We start from the raw sequence: 18,577 nt of genomic DNA, 5'->3' as shown, positions 1-18,577 counted from the left end.
CCCTTTGAGAACCAGCCAATCACATGGAGGAATATATTTCAGTGCCTTTCTGGCCTCCTCCCATAAGGAATCTACCACACTGCTTTCTGGGCCTAGAGAGGCTGAGCATTTAACTCTTGGGTGTCTGAGTCACAGGACTGGTGACAATGCAGTGAGCCTGTTTTCTTGTCTGTGTTGACTCTCTGAGTTATCCCCAAGGGGATGTGCCTCCTGAGGCAAGATTCAGTGCATTGAGCTTGAAGGAACTAATTTTTAGTCCCAATTCTGCCAGTAACCAGCAGTATAACCTTGGGAAACCAACTTTTCCTTCTTAGGCTCAATCCCCTTTCTGCAAAATAACAGGGAAAGGAAAGAAAAAGAATGAGTGTTGGTGATATAACTGTATATGTGCCACCAGCATTTTGTATATTGCAGGGACCCGAGATGTGGGGAAGAGCATTTGACCTGTGTTGAATGCCTACTCTGAAGCAGTTTGCTTTTTAATTGTTAGCTTATTAAATTCTTACAACTCTGCAGGGCAAATGCTTTTCACCCAGTTTTATAGACAAGAAAAGTGAAGGCTAGAGAGGCTGTCAATTTGCCCAAGGTCACTTAGCTGGGAAGGTTCATCTGCTCTTCCATTCCACTGGACTGGTGAAAAAAAAACCTGAAAGTACTGCCAGTGTTTTCAGTCTAATATTCTGAAAGCTTTAACTCCTTAATAGCTTTGAGTCCTGACCCATAGAAGGACCAAACACAGCCTTGCTACTTGAGAAGCAGATGACTTAGATATTCTTCATCACTGGAAAATATCAAAAAATAGTGTAGCAATCAGTTTTTTCCTTCCTCCAGGAGTTTTCATCCTGTATAGCAGCTCCGTCCACCCATTCCACCTGCCTTTTCTCATGCAGGTGCAGATATTTTCTTTTGTCTTTGCTTTGTGTTTGTAATTGCAAGCTAAGCATCTCTTACTTAGTGGACAGAATTTGGAGGAAGTTAAAAGATTATCTGTAGATTTTCTATGACACACGTATAGTACACTTACCTGGAATCTGTGTGTTTATGTGCGCATATATCCTGTTATAAGCTTCCCTTTTTGAGCTTTTTTTTTCTTCTTCTTATCCTAGCTGTTCAATTTAATAGAGACACCTTATCCAACAGAACACTTGTGTTTCTTTTTCTTTAAATTTTTCCTTTAAATTCAGAGAGCTGGGTATGGTAGCATGTGCCTGTAGACCCAACTACTGTGGAGGCTGAGGTAGGAAGATTGCTCAAGGCCAGCCTGGGCAACATGGAAGATCTAATTCCAGGTGGGGAAAAAGGTAGGGGAGGGGGAAGCACAAAGAAAATGGCTTTCTTTAGGTGAGTTCTTATCAATACTTTATTGTTACCAATTAAAAAACTGTAGAAGTCATTTTCTGTCTTATTGTAGGCTAGAAGAATGATAAGCAAATCTGTTAACAGTTGTAGCTTACCAGTTGAGGCACTGGCCTAGGTGTTTTATTTACATTATTATTTTCATCATAACTCTACATTCATAGATGAGGAAACAGAGGTTAGAGGGTAAATGCTTGCTCAAGGTCACAGCTGGTGAGTGGTGATTCAGTTCAATTCCAGGTCTGTTTTGCTTCCAAATTAAATTCTTGTCTTCATTGCCATGCTGCCTCTGGAAAATGATCTTAAGAGTTCATTTGATCATCTGGGCCCATACCTCAGCTCTGATCACCTCAATCACTTGTTGTTTCTTTGGAGAGGAGAAATACAATTTTATATTATAAACTCTACAATTGAAAAAGTGAAAAATGAGGTAAGTATTTTCTGGTGTTTGCCAGCTTTAACAAACAAGCAGGTGATTTTACCTGAAGTTTGGCCAACCCCTGCCCACACCACTGTACCCAGAAGCAGTTTGAACTCAGGAGTACTTTACCACTGAACTACATCCCTATTCCCCTCCCCCTTTTATTTTTATTTTGAGTCAGGATCTCACTAAGTTACTGGTGTTGACCTTGAACTTGTCATTGTCCTGCCTCAGCCTTCCAAGTTGCTGGGATTGCATGCATGGGCCATCACACCTGGCTTACTGATGTTCACTTTGCATTACTTTTACTGAAATTTAAATCCATCCTATCTTATAAATAAAAATGTGAAAAAAGTAGTTACTCCCCCTCAAATAATGGACAGTTAGGAGATTTCAGTGTGATTTAAGGTGGATGGGAAGAGGTAGGCCTTAAAGGATGAGTAGTAGGTGGTTGGAGAAGAGCAGGAAGTGTTTTCTTGGGTTAGAAAATGTTATTGTTTGTCTTCAGTCGTCTGATACATCCTATGTTCAACATTTCCCAGAGCACCTGAGAATGGTTATCAGAATCCAGTACTTAAACTGGGTGAGTGCCTGTAATCCTAGTGGCTCAGGAGACTGAGGCAGGAGAATTGTGAGTTCAGAGCCAACCTCTGCAAAAGCAAGGTTCTAAGCAACCCATGAGACCTTGTCTCTAAATAAAATACAAAATAGGGCTGGGAATGTGGCTTAGTGGTCCAGTGCCCCTGAATTTAGTCCCCGGTACTGCCCCCCACCCCCCCAAAAAAATCCTGTATGTAATGCACATGTACTTCTCCCTGCCCCACTTTAGGAATTCCTTGTGATTCAACTCTACAACCTTTATGTTGGGTTTTCCCAGTCATGTGCTATGAAAGATTCATATAGGAAAAGCATTCTTATGTAACAATGAAGTATTTCAGTATTTCCACAGTGTTTACTGTATATCTATGATATGCATTTGGCATGACACTGTTAATATGGAGATGAATAAGACATGGTCGTTGTCCTTTAGGTACATCCAGTTGAGATTTTTTTTAGTCTTGTTCAGGACACAAGTCCTACAAATGTGGAATTAATAACAAGAGGCAAGATATACTTAAGGTTATAAATAAAATAAGTGAGCCAAAGATAACAGAGAGATCAAAGGGTTTAGAATTTGCCAGAGAAATAAAAACAGTTCATTTAATATTTTATCCAGAGTATGGAGTAGGTCAGGGCTGGAGTGAGATACAGGGTGTGGGTCATGGCAGAGGTCATGAAGGTACGCAGTAAAATGGCTCACTGGATTAGAGCCAGGTGCTCATGCCTTCTGGAATTATTGATGGAGTCATCACTTGAGACTGAGAGGGGAGGAAGATCCCACCAATTAGCATTTTAAGTGGATAATGTTTAATGCCAACACTAATGTAAAAAATAATGTTAGCGACAACTCAATCCCTGAGATTATAGTTTTTAGGAAAACTAAAATTGATCTTTTGGTTTCCTTGATTAGCTGCTTCTCCTTGATTAGAGGATATAGTATTCTCTGTATTAAAATACATTGACATTTATTCTTATTGGGTTTGGGAAACTTGGGAAACTTTAACCTAAATCAGACACAGTTTAAGTCACCCAGAGACTCTCTTGTCATTCTCATTTGCCCTGTACATTGTTTACTCACAGCCTTATTCTAGATGGTTGCCGAATATTACGGGTTCCCTCCCCAAAACCTACCAAATGAGTACTGTTTCCCTTTATAAGTTCCTAAAACTTTCTTGTAAGTGGTGGTTTAGAAAGGGAGATTCTTTTCTCCCCCGCCCCTTAGTAGTTTTAATTCTAAGTACCTATGGAGATAAAGATAAATATGGGAAACTTCAGGATGAAAGGAACATTAGAGACCAGAGAAGTCAAGGGAGGTCATATCAGGCCTAAAGTGGAAACTATGTTACAACCTAAGCAAGGCTCAACTGATAGGTCTATAAATAGGATTTTATCACCTCAGAAAATTTCTGGCATAGTTGTAGCTTTCCATGTTGGGGACTATAATATTTACTAAAAATAAACTGTGTTTCAGAAATAATTAAAGTAAGCCCCACTGAATTCATTTATGTTATTAAAAGTATAGTCACAACCTGAAAATAAGTTGGAGATGTATTAATTTTTAGAAACATGTGACTGTTGAAACCATTGGTCAGATCCAGGGTAGAGTGGTGTAGCGCATTCCAGTATGGATTAGATAGGTTACCTTTTCAGAGAATAATGTTATTTCAGTTTCTCCTCCTAGTTCAGAAGACTCCGAACCCCCTTTTCATGCATTCAGACTCCTAAACTGGCATCAGAGGGTAGCGTTCGTCTAGGCAGGCAGGCAGGCAGGCAGGGCAGTTCTGTTTTCCAGGAAGCTCACAGTGAAGCTGCCTAGATGCGACTGTTCAGAACAAACACAGCTAGGTCAGCAGCAGCAAAACCTTCAGCTGTCTGAGTCTGTGCCTCACATTCCTGTTATCCTGATCGTAGCCCTTTAAATTGTGCAGCAAATTCTTGGCTTCTATCTGCCTGTCAGCTAATCACTGGCACCCCTGAATGGTCTGTTTTCTTCCAATGAGTATTTGTAAAATTTGCAAAAAGCATCTATTAATTTTAGTATTTTCTTGGAAGGCTATGAAATTCTGAAATTGGGCAAATAGTAAAATTGCTTAAAATGTGTTTCTTAAGATTTTTAACCATGAAACACTTTCCAAAATATAACGTTTGGGGGCTGGGGATGTGGCTCAAGCGGTAGCACGATCGCCTGGCATGCATGCGGCCCGGGTTCGATCCTTAGCACCACATACAAAGATGTTGTGTCCGCCCATAACTAAAAAATAAATATTAAAAAAAAATTCTCTCTCTCAAAATATAATGCTTGAACAGTGTAGCACTGGTATGACTCATGTACAGTGTGTGTCAGGATTAAAGTAGTCACCAGCAGCAGGTCTCAGAAATAAGTTAATGGTTTCAAGAAATGAATCAGTTTGCTTTTTCCCAAACTTTAAAAAAAAAATTGGAGAAGCTAAATTATTTTTAAGTACAAAAATTAAAGAAATTAAACCATTTTAAGAGCATAATTCCACAACATTGTTAAAATCAAATAAATATTTATAATTTGATTATCACTATATGGGCTGGGGTTGTGGCTCAGGGGTAGAGTGCTTACCTGGCACATGTGAAGTACTGGGTTCCTTGACACCACATAAAAAAATACATAAATAAAATAAAGGTATTATGTCCACCTACAACTAAAAAAATGTAAATATACATTAAAATATGTAAATATATATTTAAAAAACTATATGTACAATGCCTGCTTTAATGCACAGGTTAAATAAATAAGGCCTTTCTGCCTCAAAGCAGCTCACATGTACCCTTATTTCTCAAAGAGGATACCCTACTTTTAAATGATACATTGTTGCATACTAATAGAAACTCTATATTTATATTTAGTATTTTTCTTTTTGAATGAATAGATTCTTTTGAGTCTAGAAAACAATAATTAACATCATTTTAAGAATTGCTGGGACTGGATTGTGGCTCAGTGGTAGAGCATTCGCCTAGCATGTGCAAGGCCCTGGGTTCGATCCTCAGCACCACATAAAAATAAATAAAAAAAGGTATGGCAACTACAACTAAAAAAAGAAAAAAGAAAAAAAGAAAGAATTGCTAGACTACCTGTTGACAACTTGTAAAATGCTAAATCAGAATTATGTCTTTCAGATGCATTGTGTCCCTGATTGCTTTAAGCCTTTTACTACTTTTGTTCTTATTCTCTCCTTTTAACCACTCAACTCCCTTCTTTTCAGACCCAGTTCTTTAAAGAAGGGAACTGAAGTTCACAATGCAATATTTTCTGAAGAGATGAGAAAGAATGAAATAGGCTTAACAAGTTCATAGAACTATTTGGGCCCCAAACTCAAGCATCTGCCTATTTATTTGCTTCTATGTAATATTTTTTGTTTGGTGATTATTTAACAATTGGCTATTAATAATGTAATGGTAATCATAGTGTAAATACACAATGGTTTAACATATTCTGATGGATTTGACAACATTCCTGTAATGTTGGCATTGGTACTCCCATTTTTCAGATGGAAAAAATGACACTATATATTTGATCTTTTTGCATTACTAGAATTCAGGGATGAGTATGTTAATATTTTATTTCATTCATTTTGGTGCAGAATGGTTAGGGGCAGTAGGTGAGGGTGATAGGCTCATTGACTTCTTGGCTTAAACTTCCTTTTTGACTATGTTGGCTTTCTGTCACTGAGGCAAAACAACTAAGATGATCAACTTAAAAGGAAGATCGTAGTTCAGAGGTTTTAGTTCCTGCTTACTTGACTTGTGGTGAGATAAAACATCATGGCAAGGAATATGTGGTGCAGGAAAGCTGCTCACTGAGCGAGATTGAGAGGAGAGAGAGAAGGGGAGGGGCTGTAGTCCCAATATCCCCTTTAGGGGCATGCTACCAGTAACCTAACTTCTTTCCACTGGGCCCCACCTCTCGATAATGCCACAGGCTGTCCACCAGGCCTTTGGCATGTGGGCCTTTGGGGGACATTTAAGATCCAAAACCATAATGTTGACGTTTCAGGACAATCTCTTAGTCATTAAATTTGCACACTATTGATGTACATAGAGTTTCTGTTGTTTCAAATGAAATTGAATTTTAATTTGTAGATCAGATGATTTATTATTGAAATCACTATTTAGAATTAAATTCCACTGGATATAACAGAAATACTTCCACCCCAAAAGAGGAGTAACTGAGTGGGGGGTAGAGAGAGGAAGAGAAGGGAGAAGGAAAGGGTTTTTTTTTTTTTTTTCACACACACACACAAAGTTTGGAAGTGGGTAGTTCAGGGTGTCGATGGGGTGCACCGTGGTGATGGAGGATCTGAGATCCTTCTTGCTGTTTGCTTCTTTGCCTGTAGGATGTCGCCTCGATGGTTCTAGAGGTTCAGTCATCATTTCCCCATTTCTTTGAAGCAGTTTGAAGGGAGGAAAAAAATGGTGTCCCCTCTCCTGTTTAAGAAAACTTCCAGGAAGCTCTACATAAATTTGTGCTTATATCTCATTGGCCAGAACTTGGTCTTATGGTTACACCTTGCTGTAATGGAGGTTAGGGGATAGAGCTGTTTTTTGAGGAGTATGTGTTAATGAGCTAGAGTGACAACTGACTTTATTACTAAGGAAGAAGGCAAGAAAGGAAACCACCAGGAATTATCAGAGTGGCCTGATCTTGCTCCCACATGATATAGAAGCTACCATTTGGTAGCTTCCCTGTGAGACTTTCAACTAGTCCTTGCCATATTATCCAGGAAGGTAATTTTTTTTTCTCCTTAAATTTATATATCTTTATGCAAAGGTTTTTTAAGTTAAGTAATATGAAATAATAAGGTTGGGGCTGGAGTTGTAGCTCAGTGGCAGAGTACTTGCTTCACACATGTGAGGTACTGGGTTCAATCCTCAGCACCACATAAAAATAAATAAAATAAAGATATTGTGTCCATCTACAACTAAAAAAAATTTTTAAAAAAGTAATAAGGATCATTGCAGTTTCCATTTTAAGTTCGAGTTTTTTGAAATTTATTTATTGGAAGTTTAAATATGAGATGTTAGAATAAATATAAACATGAAATCTTTAAGTATCTGTTCTTAGGTAAAGAAAAAAATTGTTGAAACCTGGATAAACATTAGGTTATACATTTTGAGAGAATAGAGAACTTGCTTTTTTAAAATTCTAGATTATTTACTTTTTAAAATAATAATTATTTTTAAAATAACTCGTTTATAAGAGTAAGATTTTCAAAAGGTACATAATGGTCATATGGTGAATCGTCACTCCTCTTCCTTCACCCCAGAGGCATTGGGTGTTGTAGCCTTCTTTTATATAATTCTTCCCTTTTATTTTTCTTTTTTAAACCATTGATGCTATGCTATTCATAGTTCTTAACCTTTTTTTTCTCTTAATAATATATATTAGACTATTTCTTAATTGTATTTTAAGAGCTTTCTCATCTCCTTCCTGCTCCCAAAAGCTCTTTAGGGTAGTTGAACCATAATTTGTGAAATAGAATGATCTTGTCTTGTTCATATTAGTTAAACTGAAGTCTTGACTTGAATTTAGAGGATATTAGGAATGAGCTGTTTTTGGTGGTTGAGTAGCTTCCTTTTTTTAAGGACTAAGATGTTTAAGATTTAGTCATTTTGGAAATAAATCCTTTTAAAACATGTTATATAATTTATTTTTTCTTAACAGTGTACTTTTTAATAGTTTTAACATAGTTGTCAGCATCAATTATTGTTCAGAAGTGTCAAACAGTAGTATTCAGGAGCTTGCTAGCTGGCCTTACTAAATTGCTCAATTTATCATCTCTTTTTTGGGGAAATACCTGCTTTTTAAATGTTTTCCTCTGGGTCTCCTTTGTTCCTGATGTGACTGCCTCTAACATAGTATTCTTCTTTCCTCTGTTACTTATGTGCTACTGTTTTCTAGTTTCTGTTCCTAATTTGCCTTTTGAATTTTTGGTGGGCAGTTAGCCAGAAAGCCAAAACAGAAATATCCCTAAAATAAAAATAAATTCAGAAAGAAGTTCTGTTGGGCTTTCCTTCTGATGAAGGCACATGCCTATGTCAATATCTCGGATGCTTAGAGGGTCTTCTTTTTGCTTTCTGATTATTACCATGGTCTAGAATAATTCCCATTCGATAGAACATTCTGTGATGATGGAAATGTTTTATGTTTGCCCTTACTGTTATGTAGTTGTTAGCCTCATATGGCCCTTGAGCACTTGATATTCCGGCTAATGTGAATGAAGAACTGAAATTTTAATTTTAATTAAGTTAAATTCAGAGAGCGACACATGACTAGACTCTATTTAATTAACTTATCTACATCAAGCTTGATTATACTGGAGCTCGAATCAGGATTATTTTATTGTGCAAAGAAGAATAAATGGGTAGCATTGGAGAAGAGGCGACATGTTGATGATCCAGTTAGCTTAAAAGTAAATGATTAAGTTGGAACTTTTTTTTTTGTATTAACAATTTGATTATTTCAAACCATAACATTCTAAAGCCATTATACCATCATGTATTTATGGTTTGTAGCTATGGCAAAGTTGTAAATTCTTTTGGTAACTAGGGCAAAATTAGTAGCACTCCAACTTTATTTATAGAACTTGGTTAGACAGTTGCCTGAGTGCCAGAAATGCCTACAAATAACTTTGACCTTCCGTAACAAAAAGTCAGGGGATAAAATGTTCCATAGTAGAAGGTCTCAGTTATATCTGACATACAAAACACTATATTCTTTTGGAGAAATACATAATGAAACAAATGTGTACATGATTGGAAATGTTGGTAACTGTTAGGAAGAACATAAACAGGGCACAGTAATTGAAAAAAAGGGGTAGACAAGGAGAAGGACTTCTAACTAGATGGTTTGGAGTGCTTTATTAGAGGAAGTAATATTTAAGCCACGACCCACAAGATAAGAAGAAGCCAGCTTTGCAAAGAATGAAAGGGTAAGAGGGGGGATTTCAAAAGAGGGAATCACGGGGCTAAATGGGTCTTGGGGGGAGAAGGATGGACCCACTATAGCTCAGGAGATGAGTGTATTTAGAACAATGGTTGAAAGAATTTAACAGGATGAAATATGACTGGAGGGAATGGGTACCTCTGAGTCACCTAGGACCTTAAGAGCCATTGTAAGGAGTTTGGATAGAAAAAAAAAGATTATTTCATGTGATACTGTAGAAGTTAGGGAATTATATGATCTGATTTTTGTTTTAAGACGTTCTCTTAGGCCAGGCCTTGGTGGCACACACCTCTAATCCCAGCTATTTGGAGGTGGAGGCAGGAGTTTCGAAAGTTCCAGTCCAGGCCCTGCAATTTAGTGGGATCCTGTCTCAGAATAAAAAATAAAAAGGGCTGGGCAATTAGCTTTTTGGTAGTGCACCCCTGGATTCAGTCTCCAGGACTACAAACAAACAAATAAACAAATAAAACAAAAAAACAGAAAAAAATGTCTCATTGGCTGCTGTGGGATGGGTGTTTTGAAGGGAAGCAATGATGGAAATGAGAAAACTACTGTGATGTTCTAGAAAGAGATGATGGTAGCTTGGGTTGAAGTATTGGCAGTGGAGATCCAGAGAAATCATACACAGGCCTTGCTGTAGGTTGGATACAAGGGGTGAGGGATAGGGCAAGGATCCTTTGCCTTTCATAATCCTGAGGTAGGCAGTGCCAGGGGAATGCTAGATTTCAAGGTAAAGGTGTTAGGGAATTTGGACCCAGCTTCAAGCCTGTATGTTTGACATGCCTGGGTGACAGTCATGTAGTTGTATTGGAGCATGCAAGAGGTTTAGACGGGGAGCATAACTTGGTAATATTAGCATGAATCAAAGTAATGGAAATGGGTGAGGCAACTCAGAAGGAAGAGAATGACCCACGATGGAGTGCTTAGGAATACTTTCTTTTTAAAGATTTGTCGAGAGATAAGCCACAAAAAGATGCTGAAAAAAAATAACCAGTGATAAAATAAAACCAAAAACCAGATTGTGGTAATAAGTACCTTAGGAGCTAGAAGAAGAAGAGAATGTTTTAAGAAGATGGCCAATTTTTTTGACTTCTGATAAGAAACCAGATAAGTTGAGGACAGCAAAATGTCCATTGGATTAAGTAATGTGGAAGCAGTAAATCTTGATAAGTTGATTTAAAAGGGTGGAGGCTTGGAAAATTTATTTTGAGCAGATTGAAGAAGATATAATAGATGAAGGAGAAAAGAGGTCTATAAAACTTTTTGGAAGCTTTACTGTGAAGTGATGAGCAGAGAAATGGTAGATAATGGAATGAGATAAAGGGACAGAGGCAGGGTTAGAAAAACTCCATGGGGTCCCCATGATTTTAAAATCATGGTTTGTTTGGTCACTTACCTGCTAGTAGACACCTGTGTTTTAAACATTGTGCTTTACTCCTACAGGTCGCCGTAGTGAACTTCCTCTACACTGGTGGGGATTGTCTAAGGAAGGCCGCTTGGAGGTAGAATAGCTGTGCCACAGGCTGTGCACGTTGCAAAAATTAATGGGTACCACCAGCCTGACCTCCAAGGTAGTAGGGCCAATTTATGCTTTCCTCATCAGTGTGTGAGAGCTGAGAGTAGGTTTTCTGAAGATGGGACATGAGTGAATTTTTGGGCGTGATCATGATGAGTGAAAAGGGGTGAGAGCGATGATGGAGGAGAAAATGGGTGACTGACCAGCAGCCAGATCTTCACTTGGGCACTAGAGGATGGCCTGCAGATGGGCAGTAGTGGGGGAAACGCCTCCTTCATTGTGCTCACTGTGAGCAGGAGGAGGTGCTCGCATTTCTAAGTAGCATTGTTGAATTGATAGTGAGAAAATGCTGTATGGATGCTTCTCTTTTAAAATGACATATTTGGATAGAGATCAGCCAAGAGTTGGAGGTGGGGAGAGAATGAGACAGGAGGAAAAGGCAAGAAATAGTCACTTTCAAGAGTAGGAAAGTTTCCTAGGATAGCTTCGGTGGGATTGCTTGGCACTGTCAAGTGCCCATTGAGGTTTTATGATTATGAACATGCAGTGAAGTCCGTCAGCTTGGTTGTGATTTTCCTTCAGTAGAGTTAAGCTGTTGGGACATGGGTGCAGAGAGGGCAGAAACTTGCATTTAACCACATTTGGAGTTTTGCCTTGTGGCAATGATGAGAGGACAAATGATGGAGGGTATTTGCAGGGCAGGGGTTATGATTATGGACTGTGGAATCAAAGTGGAACAAAGGAAGGAGTGGAAGAGAGAACTGTACTGGGTACATGAAGAAAAGTGGCGGATTAGAAAAACTCCATGGGGTCCCAAACTGTGTGGAGGGGATACCACAGCAAGTCAGTCAGAAGTGGGAGAGACTCTTTGAGAGTGTAATGGAGACATATTACAGGGAAACAGGGCTCTTAAGATAACGTGGTTTCCTATTTTAGGGATGGCAGCCCTGAATTCCCTAAAATTGGAATAAGAGTTCTAAGAAATCACCTCTTTGCCCTTTCCAGAGGCCAGCTTCAAGATGCACCATTCCCAACATGTGAATGAGCAGAGCTTGCTTTAGACATCCAGGAAGGTAATCACAGTTTACAAGAACTTTCAGGACCATTCTGTTGACAACAGCACTAGTGTAGCAGTATGACGGCCAGTCCCACATACAGTGTATGCATACCAAGTCCCGAACCTCTCCCTGGCGTTGTAGGTATAAGCATTGATAATGCCAGAGATGGAGTGCAGGATTTGACTAGGGTAAAATTTCTAGTGATTTTGCCTGTCTTGATCAGATTTTATCAATGAATAAGTATGGTATATTGTAGACATGATCTTGGAATCTTGAAAACTTGTATTTAGGTTTTGGCACCTTTATTTCCCAACTGTGAAGCCATGATACCTATTATTTGAGTTATTGTGAAGGCGCAGTGAGACTGTTCCTGCACAGCTGTGGCACATAGCATGCTCCTGGTCAATAGACGCTGGCTGGGGATGGCTGTGTTGGCACTAAAATCAGCAAGCAGGCATGGAAGACTCCCCAGCTCATCTTCCAGAGTGCCTTGGGTCTAACTGGAAAATGGCAAAACCATAACTATCCCTACCCTCCCTATGCCTACCTAGATGAGCTTCTCAGGCTTTGGGGTATGCGCAGATGCTCCTTGGGCTTCAAGTATAATATTGATTTTGATTCTGTAAGTCTAGAGTGGGGCCCAAGATTCTTCATATCTGAGAAGCTTCTAGTTGATGCTGGCCCATGAGGCATACTTTGAGTAGCAGAGTTCTATTAGAGAACTGCCCTGTGGGAATCCCTGCTATTTAAAACAGAGAGGAAAATGAGGTATAAGAAACTTATTCTTTCAACTGTTTTTTTTTAAAGTCAAATTCAGTGGACTTCACATGTCCCACTTCTCTAGTCCACAGCTTGGTGAGGCTCTGTTATCTCTCCCTATCCTCAAAGTGAAAGGACTATAAATTATATAGAGAGTCCTATCAGATTTTGTTTGAAAAATTTCAGTGCCTGATTTCTCAGGTATATTTTTCAAGAATCATGCTGGCTCCCCACATGCACACATCCAGAGAAACTTACACAGTGGTCTCTTGAATTATTAGATTTTGAGACAGAATCTGAAACGTGGCTCCAAACCCTCTCTGCCCACCAGACTTGTCATGTTGTAAAATAAAGGACTTTCAGAAGCAGCGATTCGAATGCATTATAAGACTAGAATTATTGGCAGCCCCTGTTTTGCTATCCCAGATTATCTGATTTTTCTTTCTGTTTGAGTCCAGCATGCCAGAGACTTCCTCTGTGGGCTCTGCCCAGAAGAATTCCTTCTCCAGTGCTCAAATTGACACGTCTTCACCTCTGAGCTAATCTGGAGGCTGATAGCTTCAGAGTGCAGTCTGATAAAATGTCCTCCTGGTGGAATGCAGCGTGTGTGCATCTCAATCTCTGAAGACTTGAGATCTTTCCCAGAGTGGCTTCATCGTGTATGATCCTTAGACCCTTATTTTCCCCTGTTAAAGTGAGTCCTACATAATTATAAAGCACAAGCTTCCTTATTTTGATGATTGAAGAGAATTTTTTCCTCCCTTTTTTTTGTGTCTTTCTGTGTTTCTTCTTTTTTCTTTTTTTTTTAAGATAGGAAAATGTGGGCATGCAGGAACATGCAAGAACAAGACCAGTAGCTCGCCTGTGTGGTTGTGTTTTGAGTACAAGTTTGTGAAGGAAACACACAAAAGAGTTTCATTTCTGACCAAGACTGTTTACCTAATTTAAAAATTTATAATCCAGGAAAATAGCATTAGAAATTTGTAAACTCTTCTTTGGGTTCCAAAGGAGTCTTTAAATGGTTCTACCCATGGGAATTTTTGAGGTAGTTTTCAGAGTTTTTGTGACATATTTAAATGTTTATGACTTTATTTTGAGGATTTCTGTATTTTTATTTTTCTTTGCTGCAGATGTTTTTATCTTTATCCTATCCCAAACTTGATTAAAAGATAACACCATAAAATGACAGCATGAATATTTGTGATTTGATGGTGTTTGTTTTATTGTGGTAGTTAAGGATGAACAAGTATTAAAATAAAAACTCTTCAAAGAAAAGTTAAAAAGACTGGGCTGGAGATGTGGCTCAAGCTGTAGCATGCTCGCCTGGCATGTGCGGGGCGCTGGGTTCGATCCTCAGCACCACATAAAAATAAAATAAAGATATTTAAAAATCTCTTTCTCTCTCTCTCTCTCTCTCAAAAAAAAAAAGTTGAAAAGATTGAAGCTTCTTGGTGTGATGTTACTATAGTTATGGCTTCAGATTTGGGGGTTGCTGTGAGACAGGAAAATTGCATATGCAAATTGATCATGGACATATAAAAAGAGTCTTAAGTAACAGTTCATACAAAGTCAAGATTTGTTTTCTTCACATTCAGTTTTTTAGAAAAGGCTATTGGGGACATAGCTTAGAGGCGTTTGCCTACATGTGCAAGGTCCTACCTAGGCTCAGTTCCCAGTGCTGCAAGAAAAAGGGGAAAACAAACAAGGACATCTGTTTTAAAGCTTGGAAGTTTCTACTCCTCTTTTGTACTAGAAATGAGGTGATGCTGCCTTAGGAGAAGTGGGGTGGGGGAGGTTCTGTATAAAGAAAAATAAAAGGTTGGGTGAGGCTGAGAATCCCTGCCCCACCCCTCCAAGTTTAAATGAGCTGAGAGTTGAAGGTGGGAGAAGAGGAAGGCATTGTGAGCCTCCTGAGGAGACACATATTTAATATGAAAAAAAAGAAAAAGTGACCTGACTTCTACTTTAAAAGTACAGGAGACTTCAGGTCAGCAGGTAACTAGGCCTGGTATGTGTGTGTGTGTGGGGGGGGACAGAGAATGAATAAATATGAATGTGAACCTATGCATGGAGTGCTGCAGACCTTACTTGGAGATTTCCTAAGCTGGAGGGAGCTATCTCAACACGTCTCAGGGGGAACTACAGCGCTAGGGCAACTGAAAGGCGGTAGGCCTCTTATTTTGGTTTGGTTTTGATTTTGTTTTGTTTTTCCTTTAATGAGTTAAAGGAGTAGAATATACCTCTAAACAATAACATTTGAGAATGTTTTGTGTATCTAACATATGCTAAGTGTTACATAAAAGACTCCCTGGCCAAAAATAGATGAAGGAAATCTCCTTTGTAAGTTTCCACCCTGAAGGGTGAAAAGGAGATAAGATTGGCACAGGAATACATTTAGTAGCCAATGGCAGAAGTGAATGTCACATTACAAACCCCAGGCCCACAGAGGAAGGAGAGCCACTTACAGCTAGGGTGGGCTTTTGAGTTGGAATGTGGGGAAATGGGTCAGAGAGGTAAGAAAAGAGCATGAGCATTGGCATATGGAGGAGAATTTAGTTATTTTCTGAATAAAACCCACTGATTGGATAATACTTGTTCATCATTGTACGTAATGGACAGAAGCGTTGCCTGGCATATAGGAAGTACTTAAGAAATGTTGGAACTAAAATTGGGCAATGTGGTCACCAAGATCATGGCAGAGAGCTTACATAGTTATATCATTTCATTTAATTTAATTACAGCTCCAAACATGGTTTTTTAAATTCTTTTTTTTGAGGGGAGGAAACAAAAGCCTGAAAAGATTAAAAACTTTCCCCAGGCCACAATGATAATAACTGTAGATCCAGAGTTCAAACCTGGGCCTTTACCCTGCGCCTTCTGCATGCCTAGTAAAATATCTGTAACATACTAGGGGCTCGAGATTCACTTGATGCTAAAACACTTGTCATTTGTCCCTTCAGAAGGAAGGTTGTGCTGTAAAATCCTATAAGATTAAGAATTTTTACAGGCAATGGGGCTGGGGCTGGGGCTGAGTGGCAGAGTGCTTGCTTGCCTAGCGTGTGTGAGGCACTGGTTTCGACCCTTAGTACCATGTAAAGGTAGATAAAATAAAGGCATTCTGTCTATCTACAACTATAAAAATATTTTTAAAATAATAAAAAATAAAGAATTTTTACAGGTGAAGTGATATAAAGAATAATAGTGGTAGGGTGACATTGCAGGAAGGGAATGTGGCTCTGAGCATGTTCTGTGGTACATGCCTGGCTTCTTGCTGGGGGATCAGGAAGAATCTGTTCAGAGGGGAAGATGCCTAGATCTTGGAAGACCGAGTTTTTTGATTGCTTCATTCACGTTTAAAGAACTCATGTTAGACTAATTTTATGTCTACCACTAGAAACTGGTGCTGGTGGTTTATTACCAACCCCACCCATTTCTGTCTTTTGCAATAATCTTTGTGAGTGGTGATTGTATTTCTAGAAGTAGAATGACAGAGAGATTCCCGAAGGCAAACACAGAGTGTGGTGTACACTCAAGTTCAGACGCTAGGGGTTGGGAGCTGAGAGAGAGAGAGAAAGAGAGAGAGAGAGAGAGAGAGAGAGAGAGAGAAGAGGGAGAGAGACAGGGAGGGAGGAAAGGGAGGGCGAGAGGGAGGAGAGAGAACAACAGAACAGTCAGCTGGAGAGGAGGGAGGAGGGGGAGGAGACGGTCGATTTTTAGATTTTTTAACTGAAGTAATTTTGGGGGGGTTCTCCCCACCCCAATTCCTTGCCCCCCATTCTGGCACCTCCTTTCCCACCGTTCACTGAAGTGCCTTTTTGCAGTCCAGGATCAACGGACCGCTGAGTTTGAGCAGCCTGGTCTGACATGATGTACCTCTGGGTGAGTACAGTGCTGTGGGCGAGGGCTTGCACTTGCACTTGCACATATAAGGAGTGGAAAGCTTGAGGTTTTGCTCCTGCACAGATGGCCTTCCCCACAGGGCACAGACTGCCATATCCCCTTCTTCACACAGGTGTCAGGTTTTTAAAACCTAGCAGTGCTTGTGACATTGGTGTTTTGTTTTGCTTTTAAATGTTGTTTATCTCGTTAGACTTAGGTGAGAGGGCTGAGCTCCCAGAGCAGTGCCATCCCCTGGGCTTGGTGTAGGTTTGGAGAAGGCAGGTGGGCAGGTGAAAGGAGCCGGTGGCTTCAGCAACGGCAGTCTTCCTGGTGGGTCAGGATTGACTTGGATTATGTTTGGGGGGCACTGACCTTGATAATCAAGCCATGTCTTCAGATATTGAGAACCAATAGGTGGCATGATCCTTAATTAGGAATAAGTTTTTGTTAAGTTTTTATGTAATAATTTTAATGTCCTTCACCATAGTCTTATGAAATGGGTCACTGTTATTAATAAAATTGTTTGAGGAAAGTAATTAAGTCACAGAGTCACTTGCCCATGGTTAAAAATCAAGTCTGAAGGATCTAGAATATTAATTAATAAGCAAACATTACAAAGCATTTTATATTTGCCAGGAATTTAATATGTACCTTGCATTATTTTGATTTACTGTTAACTGTGTCATTGTGATTTGGGATAGAGGAAAAATACCGGGATTGGAGAGATTTGTAAATTATGAACGGTGATAGCTTTTAGGAGAATGTCAGGGAAATGAAAACAGAACTACCCTTGACCCTTCCTCATGTTTAGTTGCAAAAACAAGAACATCTATAGTCCCTTGCAAAGATGGCTGTGCTACTCTCTTGAGTAGACAGCTGTTGTGCGTTGCTAAGGGAGCCTGCGAGATGGGATGCCCTTGGCTACTAGCCAACTTTTGAAAGTTTCATTTTGCCCTTTGCCCTTCAGCCCAGATGTCTGGAATTGCAGGAACCTACTTGGCTCAGACAGGCTAAATTTATAAATATCAGAAAGCAAACTTTTAACCAGGTTTGTGGGGACAGAGCATGACCACGGGGCGCGCGCGTGGGGGGGGTGCAGTGTGTATTTGTGTGTCTGTGTATCTGTATGCGTGCGTTAGGAGGTGCTTCTTTTCCTGCTTCTTCCTTCACATGACCTTGGAATGTAAATTCCTCCCCTCTATTGATTTATTTTTGTAGTGCTCTATTTATGAGAACTCAAAGAACTGTTCTGACACACTAATGTGTGTTGAGTAGTTTTCACCTGCCTGGTGGTTGGGATTGAACAGCACTGTTCAATCCATAAGGATAGGCTATTCTATCTTTTGATTGTTTGGAAGAGCAGTTATAAAAGGAAGTAATTTGAATTAATCTCATTTCCACTCACTTATGTTTGATGAAAGCAGACAGTGGCAGTCTCCTTAGTTATTTCCTTTGTGTGCCTCTTATTTATGTATTTGTCTCAATCCTCTTATTAGCCCCAGAACAGAGCTTCCCAACCAATTTGCTGCATATAGGATTAAGATGCATATATGCCAAGACAACTATTCCCCACAACCTCAGAGCAGCCAATCAGGTGGGGCTTGGGATTCTCCCTGTCACATTGACTGTGCACATCCTCATTTGCCACTGTATACCTTAAAAATATTACCATTTTTCTATGTGTGCTACACCTGAAAATTTGGGTAGCATCATGTACAGGAGAGAAGAAGCTCTGTCTCCTTATTATCTGCATCCTCTAGCCTAGCGCCCCAAACATTTGTTGAATCCCACAAAGATGTCCAGAAGAGCAATAGCTGCTTAACTCTGACATTCAGAGAGGAAATGTAGGTGGTCAAGCATTTGGTCAGAGTCTCTGAGGAGTAGTTCAGAGACAACTTACAGGATTAGAAATAGAAGATCTCTCTCTGGTCCAGATCTAGACAGGACCAATCTAGATTGAGCTGGGACCAAGCCATGTAACTTTGAGCAGTCATTTAACTATTCTGGGCTTTGTT

At 39.5% G+C, this 18,577-nt stretch overlaps 1 protein-coding gene and 1 long non-coding RNA gene across 17 annotated transcripts in view; both read left to right on the top strand.

Annotated features, from left to right (window-relative positions):
- Positions 1–18,577, top strand: part of Rbfox2 (RNA binding fox-1 homolog 2) — a 268,933-nt gene that overhangs the window by 112,945 nt on the left and 137,411 nt on the right. Inside the window, exon 1 of one of the 16 annotated variants that reach the window (XM_076855117.1) lies at positions 16,345–16,562. The exons of the other annotated variants lie outside the window; for them this stretch is intronic. Within the exon in view, the coding sequence (XP_076711232.1) occupies positions 16,548–16,562 (15 nt within the window). The 5' untranslated portion in view covers positions 16,345–16,547. Of the gene's footprint in view, positions 1–16,344; positions 16,563–18,577 lie in introns of those variants that run through there. 16 annotated transcript variants of the gene reach the window in all.
- On the top strand, positions 9,099–14,001 carry LOC143398101 (uncharacterized). Its single transcript, XR_013091247.1, has 3 exons — positions 9,099–9,336; positions 11,872–11,939; positions 13,142–14,001. It is a non-coding gene; the product is annotated as an uncharacterized LOC143398101 (long non-coding RNA).

This window comes from Callospermophilus lateralis, chromosome 4 (assembly GCF_048772815.1).
Source record: "Callospermophilus lateralis isolate mCalLat2 chromosome 4, mCalLat2.hap1, whole genome shotgun sequence".
Lineage (NCBI taxonomy): Eukaryota > Metazoa > Chordata > Mammalia > Rodentia > Sciuridae > Callospermophilus > Callospermophilus lateralis.
This window is presented reverse-complemented; position numbering and strand designations above follow the sequence as displayed.